The sequence below is a fragment of the Pocillopora damicornis genome, chromosome 12 (assembly GCF_964200805.1).
Source record: "Pocillopora damicornis chromosome 12, jaPocDami1.2, whole genome shotgun sequence".
NCBI classification, from domain to species: Eukaryota; Metazoa; Cnidaria; class Anthozoa; order Scleractinia; family Pocilloporidae; genus Pocillopora; species Pocillopora damicornis.
In genome coordinates this window covers 7,241,590-7,253,880 of record NC_142681.1, presented here as the reverse complement: position 1 = coordinate 7,253,880, position 12,291 = coordinate 7,241,590, and the positions used below count along the sequence as shown (strand labels likewise).

The window sequence follows — 12,291 nt, the reverse complement described above, 5'->3', positions numbered from 1 at the left end:
ATGATTAATTATATATGAAGGTGAACTGGAAAATGAAATCCGTTTGAAGATACTGGGATTGATAGGTCGTGTCTCAAAAAAGAAATAATCATTTCTATGAAACCATTCCTCTTAAGACACATGGAAAGATGGCAACTCTTGTTTTCAATGATTCCGTTAAATCGTCACACATTTGAGGTTAGTAGACTCTGATTAATGTCAGTTTGTTTCAATTGTTGCTTTTAGATATTTACGCTTGGAGGTTATGATTAGATACCTAGAGAATCGAAAGCTCAAGAACCGTAAAGAAAAGTCATAATTTTCATCGCTTCGTCGGTGCATGAATTATTGTTTCCTTTCCTAGTTTCGTTTGTTAATTGCACACAAGAAAAGAAAGCTGTCTCTTTTTCCACTAGCTCCCTTTTTTCTAGTACAATTTCATCCAAACAATTCACAGTCTTTCCTCTATGGAAAAAAACGTTTAACTTGAATCATCAACTGAGCATAAAGATATCTCACACTTGAGTTTGCAAACCTCAGAGCCCACGATCCGACTTGTTTTAGCAGTCGCTACATTTTGCGCATGTTCCGTTGCAGTTTCACGGGGTGCGGCGCTGGTGCTCTACTGACGTGGCGGGATAAACACCCGCCAAAATATCACGCCACCTGGCAAGCGTGTCATCCATAGCAAATATCTCTCAATCCATAGAATTCCTACGCTCTCGAAAGCAACATCTGATGCATTTGAAGCGCCCTGGTCTTCCGGCCGTGTAAATTATGAACCCTTCATCGGAGTCACTGTAAGAGGGACAACTCTGAAACAACCGATGCCGTTTTTCGACGCGTGGATTAAATTTCAATGAATCCTTCATCAAACTGGACGGTTATTATGACACGCGCTACAGGAACTCAAAGCTCGGCTTATCATGAAACCATGGCCGTTGGAAAAGTAGTCGCCTTGTCGCTTATCCTGGTCGTGTCTACCACTGGCAACGTGTTAGTTTGTTACTGCGGACTGCGATCTCCGAGGATGTCTGCCATGAACAGCCTTATCGTGAATTTATCCATTGGAGAACTTGCCATCGCGTGCTTTGTGATTCCGCTAAAGATAGAACGTGAGATTGTAGGGGAGTACTTGCTTGGAGGACCAACGGTCTGCAAATTATTGGAATACGCCCAATCGGTTGCTCTAGGATCGGTAACAGTGACTTTATTAATGATAAGCATGGACAGGCTTTATTCCGTGTTTTATCCACTGTCGAAAATAACCCGTCGACAGGCTAAATACATGGGCGTATTTGCATGGTGTTACGCGCTGTTGTTCGCTAACCCAGTACTTTACTACTTCTTGGGAGCGAAACACCAACCACAAGCTTTGTTGTTCAGCTGTGACAAGCACTTAGCTTTGCCTTGGAAAGACAAGCTTTATTCCTTGGTTCAACTCTGGGCGATATTTTTGTTGCCAATAATGATTATGACTGTGACATATTTCATAGTTGTGAGTAGGCTGCTTAAGCCCGATTCAGTGACTCATCCCGTAAGCAAACTTGGTGGCCGCGAAGGTAAGCCAGACGTACCTATCAATACTCACCGCCGATTCACCAGCTCTCTGCGATCAAACGCAGTTCCACTTGCTAAACGAAAATCAGTAGTAATGAACCTTATTGTAATGGCTACTTTCATTTTTTGTTATGCTCCGTTAGCGGCGATTTACGCTCTCGAGACTGTTGGCAATCCTAAGAAAAAAAGCATTGAGATTTTTCGCGATTTCGCTTGTTTCCTGGCTTTGGGAAAACTGTGCGCCAATCCGGCGGTGTACAGCTTTTTCGACAGCAATCTTCGGGATCAGATGTGTCGATGCCGACAGAAATCAGCCCAGAACTCGCCAGTCCGACGGAAGATTATTTATCCCGGAATTTGCACCCAGGGAAAACTCAGTGAACTGAATGTCAGTAACTTTGGTAGACTCGTGGACTCAAAAGGGCAAAGTGCCGTTTTCAAAGAGCCACTGTTACGGGTGTCATCAGGAGAAAATCCGTCTCCAAGCGCTCCCGGAGCTAAACGGGATAAACTGGCTCGATTGATCAGTAACACCCGACGTTATCGAAGTCTTGGCCTCTCAACTTGGAGAAGTTCTGATATTTAGGGTGAATATTTCAAAGATGACAGCTAAACTTAATCCTAAGAGAAAGAGGCCAGTACTAATCAATGAAATTTTCAAAAGGAAACGTACAGGAAAACTCATAATTGGAAGTTCTTAGACTATAAATCCACCTTGACTTGAATAAGAGTGGTTTTTAATGACATTTCATGATATGTTTCAAAAGCTTGTGCCAGCTGCAACTCAGGCCAGTAGGGATAGTAATGTTTGTGGAATCTTTATCTTAATATGTTAGATTGCAGAACTTCTCAGCCATGATTCATCATGGGTTGTTTACTTTGAGTATTATACTTCTTACTCGACACCTCCTTAAAACTTTTCTAAAGAAAGTAAATCTGTAATTAATTCATTATAACATAAATCACCAAACCTTAGTAAAATGAACAAATAATAAATAAATAAAAACTTTACTGTAAAATGCGCAGTTTACGACTAAAATTTTAAATTCAATGATAGACTTTTTCTTATTTTTAATTCCAAAACCAAAGTGTCTTCCTCATTCAGTTATACTAGCAAAGGTCATAACCACAACTTTAAGAAGTCAACGAGAACTCAAGTACGTCAATAGTTAAACTAGCCCCAATTCAAACGCGGGAACGCACGTGATCAATTACAAGTCTCGACTTTTTTAGCCTCGCTCGGCTTAGCTTCATTTAGGATGGGAGACGGCGCAATTTTTCTGGACCAATGATACAGCGTAGTGAAGAAAATCCAATTCAGATTCGCAATAATGTGAACATTTCATTGAACATTGCTCCAATGGACAGTTAAGGATGTTAGGGGGAAATAGCTGGCGGAAAAAAACACGCTGAGAGAGAGGCACAAGGGTCGGTTATTTACACGAGGGCAGGGAACTCAGTTAGTTTTTTTTCCGTGTATGAGGATCGATTTAATGAAATAAATGTTCTTTCCAATGTCAGCTTTCGGCCCTCTTGACTTTGTAAACAAAAATAAATGTTCAGATGAAAGGTTCGGCCACAAAGTTGAAGATGGTTTACAACGGTTAAACTTTGTTTAAATAAGCCAGCAGTAAGAAATTGCGAGAAGTGTATGAGGAAACCTCCCATGGAAGAAACGGTTAGAGAGGGAACTAGGTAGCCGGGAAGGAAACTTATTTAGAGTAACCTTGCAGATTATTGGGCTGAAACAATTATTTTATGCACCAGGGGCCACTGAAGTCAACCGTGCCAGAGCCACTGCTAGAGTTATTGCTATCTGTGATAAGTAGCTAATGACGCGTGTAAAAATCATTAAGTCAAAACATTACAAGACACTTCAGGATCGACATCACATTTTGTTGTGATTGACCAATTGAGCGGCTGAAACTCACTGAATGTGTTGTTTTGGTCAAAAGTTACTGAAGTTCAAAGTTAGCAGAAATGGAAAAAACAACATAAGACCTATCTGAAGATTTCTGTTTCGCTGATTTTGGCCAAAACAGAATGAACAGGATTCAAAGTTCACCACGACTTTGATACTATTAGGACAAACAGTATGCATCCAATGCAATAATCTTCATAGAAAAGATAAAAACTAGTTTGAACTGGTGGAAAACGCAGTTTTTATTCACATTCGTTGTGGCTTGTTGTACTATATGTAGGTACCTATTCCAAAACCTTAAATTGACTTATGTCATCTACTATAAAATGAACTTACGCGAAAAACGACTCAAAATTCTTGCTCTGAAAGTTCTGAAAGCTACAAAAGGTGAGATTTCAGAGAGTTTCTCATGCATGGTTCAAAAATCGAAGTGGAGATTAACATTTTGTCTTACTCCTTGGACCAATACAGAATTACCTATCCAATATATTACAACTTGGTTGACTTTGCAAACGTGTAACGTCTCAAATGATTCTTGTAGTTCAAAATGCTCCTCATTTTTGTGTGAGTATTTCATAAATCCTTTAGCAAATCGTCGTTTAGTGAGAAGGCAAATAATGTTTTAATATCCAGCGGGCTGTCCTCCTTTCCTGTAGTCAGATTCTGCGTAGATCTGTGGTACCAAGCCGTACACATATCCTTTTCTTTTTCCACGGTTGTCAATTAGTTTGTATTTGTGGGGATTTCTCACAATTCCCTGGACCACACCGTGACTTATATCACTCACGTTGACCTAAAATTAAAATACAATTGCAATCATTTGAAAGGACATGTTGAAGAATGTACCTGAGTAGGAAATAACTGAAATAATTTTGTCATCACTGTGTGATCAGATGTAACAAAAACGTTAGCCTTCGTGTAAGTTCCCATATGTGAGACGCCGATTATGCGAGCTGGGAGAGGACATCAAAACAAACGGTGAACGAGCGAATAAGCGCGGAAACGCTCGCTTTGATGCTGGAGAAAAAAAGCATTTCCGCTGTGGGAAAGAGAGAATGAGGCACTCCCAATAATCACTAAGCGAAATAAAGTAACACCAGCGCAATCCCGAATTACTTTTGTCACTCAGTTGAAAAATGCTTTGTACACTTTTTGCACAATTATGATTGATTTTAGTTTTGCATCTGATCGGTTGAGAAAGTGGCGCGAGTTTTCTTGGCCGCAGAGCGAAGGCCAAGCCTGAAATTCGGTATTCATCGGACACACTTTTCTCTATGTATACGCATCTACAAACCTTATGTCCCAAGGAAATGAGGCCATTGACGACCTCTGTTGGAAACCTAGTCTCAGCGAATACAAAGTTAGGGTAGAGCTGGTCGTGTACTCGCGGCATTGTAATGGAGGTCTGCAGATTTTTCTTGAACCAAAAGTAGTTCATTATCGCCTGCGGAAAAAAGACAAAACAAAACTATCATGTCTTGTTTCAATTTTGGAATTTATGGACCTCATGTGACGCTGGAGAACTGAGATATGATATTTATTGCGTGCAGTATTTCCAATATTGTAGCCATGAACAAATCGTTGTGTCCGATTGCTTTCAGTACTTATTTCAGATTGCTTTCAGTACTAATTTATTTGCTTCTATACTTTATTGAACAACTATTGATGTATTTACCAGTTATGCTTCTCTTTATAATTTAACAATATCTAACTATTTAGTTTTTAATTTTCTTTATATATTGTAAATAATGTTTGTTGATGATTGACCCGCCTCGAATAGCAAATTTGCGATCTGCGGGTCAACATAATCTAAATTATTTTGTAAGAAAAAGAAAAATAAAGTGTGAAAGTGTGTGCAGGGTTGCAGGTATCAGAAATATGTCATACTTGTAGACCGCTATGCCTTAGCTACTTAGCACTTGATAAAAATTTCTATATGCGGTATTTCATTGTATCTCCACTCAAGCTTACCTGCGCAACAGATGTTGTAATGATGGTACCCCCAGCAGCACCAATCGTCATTAAGACATTTCCTTTTTTATCCAGTACTATCGCGGGCACGGCTGAGGACTGCGGTCTCTTGCCCGGTTTGATGAAATTGACAGGAGATGGCGGAAGTCCGAATTCATTTGTCACGTGCGGTGCACTGAAGTCGTCCATTTCATTGTTGTAGACGAAGCCAAGCTTGTTTGAGAGAAACTTGGCTCCAAAACTGCAGCAAAGCAAAAGACGGTAATGTCAATGATATCCTTGGGCTCACGAAGCTGGCGCTCCAAGGTGATTTGAAAATTGGTTCAACTACTCAAGTTCTTTCAGCGCAACAGTCCGGTTTTTTTTTTGACGTTTAAGAACAAACGTCACCATATATGTCACTCTTGTGCGTATTCTGTAAAATCAAAATCTGTCTCCCAACAATCCCTTTTCAGAGAAGCGGAAAAATTTCCCTATGGCGAGTTTTCTAGTTTTAGCCGGAGATTATTAAGTCACGCGGTCTCGGTATACAGACCAGTTGCGTGCAAGCGTTTTGATTGATTACAAACTTTCCAAAATAATAAGGTGGGTATTTATTCGCTGTTGGTGATAACAATAAGTATTGCAAGAAAGAACCAAGAAAGGAACACGTGGTGTCATGAATTCAAGCTCCAGTTACTTACTATCCATTTACGGTGCTTGTAAGTGAGACTGCATCTCCATTTGCAGCCAACACCGACAAGCTTGTCGTTCCAGTTTTGATGGGTACATGGTACCTTGAGCCATAATAATCTTGAGAATGCGTCATGGTGTCCGTGATTTGGCGTCTGATGTCGTCGGCTAGTTTTGTGCTCATCATTTCTTTCACGGTCTGGTAAAAACACAGATAGGTGATCAGAGTTTTAGCTTTTGTAGGAAGATCATGATATCACTAAACATTTGCCAATTGTCTTTTACAGAGGATCCCCACCAGCTAGAATTATTTGCAAATCACGAAAAAACTAACTTATTGTAACTCGACTTTACTTTTTGCTACTCGAGGAACACAACTATGCTTTGAGCGTCATGCGAAAACCATCCTACCGCGTGACTCAACAAAACTTTGTGCGTTTCTACAGGACCAACGTATTGTAACACGACAATACCTCGTGTGTCACGCAACGACCAATATACTATAACACATACCAACAGAGCAGAATTTGTTGATTATCGACACAAACCTTATTGACGTCTTTCTCGTAGTTAGGGTCAGCTAACAATGATCGATACTTGTACGCAAACTTAAATGCTTCAATAATGCGATGATATGTTCTCACTGGGTTATCCTCAAGATCTCTCTGCTTTAATTTATACCCTTTGGTGTAAAGGAAATGCATGAAAATTAATGAGCTCAGTCGTGTTCTGATACAATACAGGGAGTAAAAAAGGTTGATAAATAGAATACAGGATGATGCAGTCCCGAAGATGTGGTGCTGTTGCAGATCAATAGTAAAATTACACTTCACTAGTGTCGACGTCACTGTGGACAAGGTGGAATGGAGATTATTTCTGTGGGACAACTTATGGTACTTTTTACTGTATTTTTTTTGTTTGTACTTTTACGGTTATTTTGGCAGGATGCTATTTTTCGTCTACATCTCATCAGGAGCAACCTCCTCCCCCTTTCCTACATTACGTAGTCTATCATTTTCCAGCCTTTCCAAACAGATGCATTTGGGTCTGTTTCATATGAATGCAAGCCTCATTTCCAAGTGCAATTTTTTATCCACCCGGCTTAAACTTGGCGAAAACGTATAATTTTTCTAACGGCTTGGTACAGGTCAACCGCTTACCTTTCAAGATATTCAGAGTCAGGGCCAACACTGGGCCAGCGGTTGGTGGAGGAGTGCTAAGTAACGTCATGTCGTCCAACTTGCTTTTTAGCACAGGGCGAAACTCAACTTTGTAGTTTTTAAGGTCTTTCAAGGTCAACACCCCTCCAGCAGCACGCACTTCTTTGACTATTGATTTACTCATTGGTCCGTTATAGAATGGTTCTGCGCTTCCTGCTCGTGCAATAAGTTGTAGTGTCTTAGCCAATTGCGGTCTCTTAAGAAGGTCTCCTTTTCGAAGAAGCTTTCCGTTTTTGGCAAAAACACGTCTGTGTAAATCAAAATGGTAAAATGTGGAGTCTGAACTGTAGTCTGTGACCTTTCTGCTTATATTGTAAACTTTTTAAAATGTTATCAGCGTAGGTATTTTTTAGTTCGGAGTGTTTTGTGTCGAAACGCGCATGATATGATTGACCAACCAGCCAATCAAAGCATCGTTTCTGTTATGCTGACTGAACAGCTGATCAAATTCTAATGTGTGAAGAAACATGCACTGCTTGGAAAAAATTCAAAAAATGGAGAAGCAGGCATAAGAGATATAAGCAATTCATTTATTAGTTAATTAGATGGTCGAACAGTCACTTGAGACAGCAAAAAAATATCATCCAATCACGTAATTTGTTAATCAGTCGATTAATCGACAAATCGATAAGTCTATCCGTTGATCAAAAGATCGGTATACATTTGTATCAAACGATAGATCGATCGGTGGATTATCAATCCATCAATCAACCTGTCAGTCATTCAATCATAGAATGAATGAATGAAACATTCCAGAAAGCGATCAGAACCAAGAAAATAGCAGACAATCATCATTCTGTTATCCCAATAAAATGATTTCTAATCTCACCTGAATGTCTTGTCCTTCATTAGGAGATTTTTCCAAATGCCAATTGCTATGTCTACTGTCTCTGGAATGATGAAACCTTTCTTTGCAATGCGAATGGCTGGTTTAAACAATTCTTCCCACGGTAGCTTGCCGTATTTCTTCCAAGCTGCCTCCAGGCCTCGCAGTTCACCAGGAACTGCTACTGCTAAGCCACCTAGAATTGAAAAGTGATTGTTGATGCTGTTCTTTCCAATAAAGCTATTTTCTACATTCTTGAAAAGTCGCACATTCACAATAAGTTGGAAAATTTCAAGCTGAAATGATTGATAAGTAATGGATGGAAGGAGAATTTTTGCCGTAAAAAGACTTGATCTCAGAGAATTGGGATCCATACCTTATCGTGTCGCAACACTCAAATGTTCATGTCTGCGACAGCCGTATGAATGCTATACCGCTTGCGATAAAGTGGAGCACTTGTGTGATCGGCTGAGATGATTTTCACAAGATAGTCTTTAGCGACAGACAATTGATGTGAAGCGAGTGTGACTGGCAGTTTCATGGATCTCAAGTCCAAACCTTTTTCCCACCTCGTCACACGTTCTGAAATTGAAATTTCCGCAACGCTTTCGTCGTTTACTTTGTTTAGTTTATCATTTTGATTGGTCGTTTGAAACCATCGTTGAACCTCACCAGCCAACCAGTGTCCCATTTCCGGTGGAATAAACTTCAATAACGTACATACAATTTCTTCGACAAACATACTTAATCTTACCTAGAATCCCATTCATTGGATCTCCTTTAAATAAATCTAAACCGGCTCGTTGAGGTGCGGTCTCTCTGAAGTCAATCATCTCTGCTGACCGCTTGTGACTGTCGTAGACCATCATAAACCCACCGCCTCCAATACCAGTGGAATGCAGGTTGATTACACCAACACACAGTATGGCTGCGATCGCAGAGTCAACAGCAGAACCTCCTTTCTTTAGAATGTTACGACCGATTTTAGAGCATTCAGCATTGTCAGTAGCCACAGCGGCATGTTGATAAAAGTGCTGCTTGTTTGGGAGTTTGGCTTTTACTGCACTGCAGAAAAGACGGAACATAGAAAAAAATTTCTTAGGGCTTATTTTGAATGAGTTCCGCAAAACCAAAATTAAGCTTACTAAAACAGCCAATCAGAAGAAAGGAAAATATCACTTGAAATCAATGAGAACTTACATTAGCGCGGGAAAACGCCAGTGACCAAATCGCGATTGGTTTTAATATTGGATCTGATTGGTTGAGAACGTGGCACAAGTTTGGTCGACCAATCATACAGCAAAATAGAGCAAAACGAAAGCCATCCTGGATTTGCTCAGCACTTAATAGGAAATCTCTCCATCATGCAGCAACGTTGTAAACTTAATTCTGTAATCACGCTAATTAAGCAACGTTTTAGAAAACTTAATGGTCAGTTAGCATTTATTCAGATTCCACATTTGTTTGTCAGCAGCTCCCTTTAGTCTTTTTCTTTTTGTGTAAAAGTTTCTGTTGAGTTAGTTAAGTGGGGTTATTGTTCCGTTATTCGTCCTTGAATCGAACTGTGTAAATTAATGAGGAACATGGCACCATTTCGGTTAGGTGATCGAATGAAGAAGATTGTTTTTCATTTTGTTGTGAACTTGAGATGAAGGAAATATCTGAGCTTCCAAGTGGTTCGGTGGTAAAGCGTCGGAGCGCAAAATCTGAAGATATGTGGTTCGAGTCCTCGTGAGGAAATCAGATTTTTCCTCTGTTTCACATTCTTGGCAAAAAGGATAACAGCTTTCTTTCAACTAAAATTTTCCACTGAAGTTGTGGACGAGGTTTTGAAAAACAAGAGAAAACTTCAAGAAAGCATTATTAAAAGTTTATCATCTCTTGAAAACTTCAAGGCGGTACGCTCCGACAGATAATGTTTTGCACTGAGTGATATTTGCGAGTACAAAAATGACAGGGGTGGTCTCCATCCACGAATTATTTGACGATCATAATTATTACAACGATCACGATCGCATGGAGATCACAGCGATATGATTGAATCTCCTCTCTAGCTGCTGTACATTTCCTTGTAAATTAGTGAAGAGAATTTGGTGTTAGATGAAGATAACAACTTCTACTACCTTCTGATAAGTTTGAGTAGTCTCATTACCTGTTTCCTGGATAATGTACGGATATTATAGGGAGAAGTTACGCATCAATCACTTCTGGGAAAGGGTCAATAGAGCGGTGATCAAGCCAATTATGGTCGATGTTAGTCGCTGTAAAGTTACTGGTGCCTCAAAGGTTATCTGAAGGGATCCGCGTCACAAAATTGTAACAACGAATCAAACTTAAACAAAGCTAAAAGGCAATTTGGTGATTAGGGAAACTCAAGGGAAATTTTTCGATTGTATGCTATTGTAACAATGTTGAAGTTAAATATTGTTTTTGAATGTTTTTTATTTGAATCTTGTAAAGTGTTAAATGCGACATAAATAATGATAGAGATCGCCTGTAAAACGGTAGTTATGGTGTTTTAGCTCAGGAGTTTAGATAAATTTTTGTCACAAAGGGTATTTTATGTTTTTTGCAAGCTTTGATAGTTTCACCTGCAGTAATCAAGAAGTGTAGAATCTGTTTCTTGTTGCGTTTAAATCTGGGGGCAATTCATCAAAATTCATGGCGAGACAGTTTTTGAGTGGCACAGCTCATTTTCTAGACGCTCGGCTAGAGCGTCTGTACTGGATGTTTCTTGCGAGTGAGACCAAATTTTGATGCTATATTCCTTTAGCTTAGAGTAGCAACACAATTTGAGGATGTAAGTAGCATTATGCTCTACCTTCCCATCATGAAGCGCCTCTGAACGTTGCGGACAAATGGCGTATCCCTGAAGAAGAATCCTACTCCTGCCACCACTACGCACAGGCCGACCAACACCAGCAACGCTCGTAGATAACGACGCGTAGAGCGATTATTTGAGCATTTCTTCTCCAACATGGCAGCGAATATTTTTGAGGAAGACAAGGAAACGATCAAAGTTTGCGTCCTTAAAACTCACCAGTTGAATTATTTACCGGTGGTTTGTAGTGAAATGAAACGGTTGGCAGAACTCGTTCCTGTCGGGTTGCTAAGTCACCCGTGTTGACATCCGGTACCCGTTTGGTGTTTTGAATTCAAACCATGTGCGTGAAGTGCTTCTTAAAAGCCAGTTTTGACTTCATCTTACGAACCTCATGGACTCCGGCGGGGATCTTGGCGGAACCCCGGGGGAGTCTCATCTCGGAACACAAGCTGATTCTATCTGGATAACGTAGTTTACCTTTTCCTACTTGATATAATCCGTGCTCTTCTATGCTAGCCCTCAAGTTTTCTAGTCTTATGACTTACAACGTGCAGAAAAGACACAGTATGAAACTGTTGTCGGAGGAATTGCTACGTTCAAATTCAAGTTTGTGTTTCGCTGACATTGTACAGTTACAACTGCACTTATAATGGATACTGTTAAAATTATTGAAATAAAAAGCGGTGTGACTCTTACTTCAGGAGAAAGGCAATGTTTGTTATCACAGTATTTTGAAACATTCTGCTATTTGCCCTACAGTATTCTCTCCTTCCCATAACCCCCTTTCGACGCTTACTATCATATATCATATCCTCACGCAGGATGTTATGTTATTCTGAAGGATAAATCGTTGCAGATTTATCTCGAATACGATAAAATGGAAAATTCACGATCATTAATAAATATTTTATTGCTTTAAATCATTCTCCTTCTAATATTATCGGTTTAGTTTCCTCAGTCGGTCTCGTCAATCTTCTTGGATACAATTTTTTTTGTTGCAAGTCTGATCTAGAGGCACCCACACTCTGCAACGAGCTGTTTTGATAGTTTTCAAATTTATATATTTTTTTCATCATTTTATGTTTCTCTCATTGAGCTAAGAACATTTTCGAGTTTCGGTCCTGTGAATCCACATGTCAATGAATGACATCCATATAGCGTGTGGGATCTTGCCTTTCAGGTGTATCACGGATAGAATTTATACAATTCATCTACAGGCTCCAAATAAAAGCTTATTGTTTTAAGAAGTGTAAACCAATTTTGTCAAGGGTGAGTCGGATTTAGAGAGCTGCATCGGTACGTTATAGCAATTTTAAGT

The 12,291-nt window shown here is 39.7% G+C and overlaps 2 protein-coding genes across 2 annotated transcripts; one reads left to right on the top strand and one right to left on the bottom strand.

The window, feature by feature from the left end:
* The first annotated feature begins 32 nt into the window (after positions 1 to 32).
* LOC113680969 (orexin/Hypocretin receptor type 1) lies at positions 33 to 2,595 on the top strand. The gene is made up of 2 exons (XM_027198023.2): positions 33 to 177; positions 577 to 2,595. The coding sequence occupies exon 2, from the start codon at positions 839 to 841 to the stop codon at positions 2,123 to 2,125; it is 1,287 nt and encodes a 428-aa protein (XP_027053824.2). The 5' UTR covers positions 33 to 177; positions 577 to 838; the 3' UTR covers positions 2,126 to 2,595.
* Positions 2,596 to 3,684: 1,089 nt separating this feature from the next.
* On the bottom strand, positions 3,685 to 11,221 carry LOC113680968 (glutathione hydrolase 1 proenzyme). Its single transcript, XM_027198022.2, has 9 exons — positions 10,971 to 11,221; positions 8,904 to 9,214; positions 8,153 to 8,345; positions 7,264 to 7,571; positions 6,652 to 6,785; positions 6,115 to 6,302; positions 5,432 to 5,672; positions 4,755 to 4,904; positions 3,685 to 4,253 (listed from the first exon to the last, which is right to left on the bottom strand). Exons 1-9 carry the CDS (start codon positions 11,126 to 11,128, stop codon positions 4,083 to 4,085), a joined length of 1,854 nt encoding a protein of 617 aa, XP_027053823.2. The 5' UTR covers positions 11,129 to 11,221; the 3' UTR covers positions 3,685 to 4,082.
* Positions 11,222 to 12,291: the final 1,070 nt, after the last annotated feature.

Coding starts and splice junctions, on each gene's coding strand:
- LOC113680969 (XM_027198023.2), top strand. CDS start 839: ATGAATCCTTCATCAAACTGGACGGTTATTATGACACGCGCTACAGGA.
- LOC113680968 (XM_027198022.2), bottom strand. CDS start 11,128: ATGTTGGAGAAGAAATGCTCAAATAATCGCTCTACGCGTCGTTATCTA. Junction 6,786..7,263: donor GACTCTGAATATCTTGAAAG/GTAAGCGGTTGA, acceptor TTTACACCAAAG/GGTATAAATTAAAGCAGAGA. Junction 5,673..6,114: donor ACAAGCACCGTAAATGGATA/GTAAGTAACTGG, acceptor GCTTTGCTGCAG/TTTTGGAGCCAAGTTTCTCT.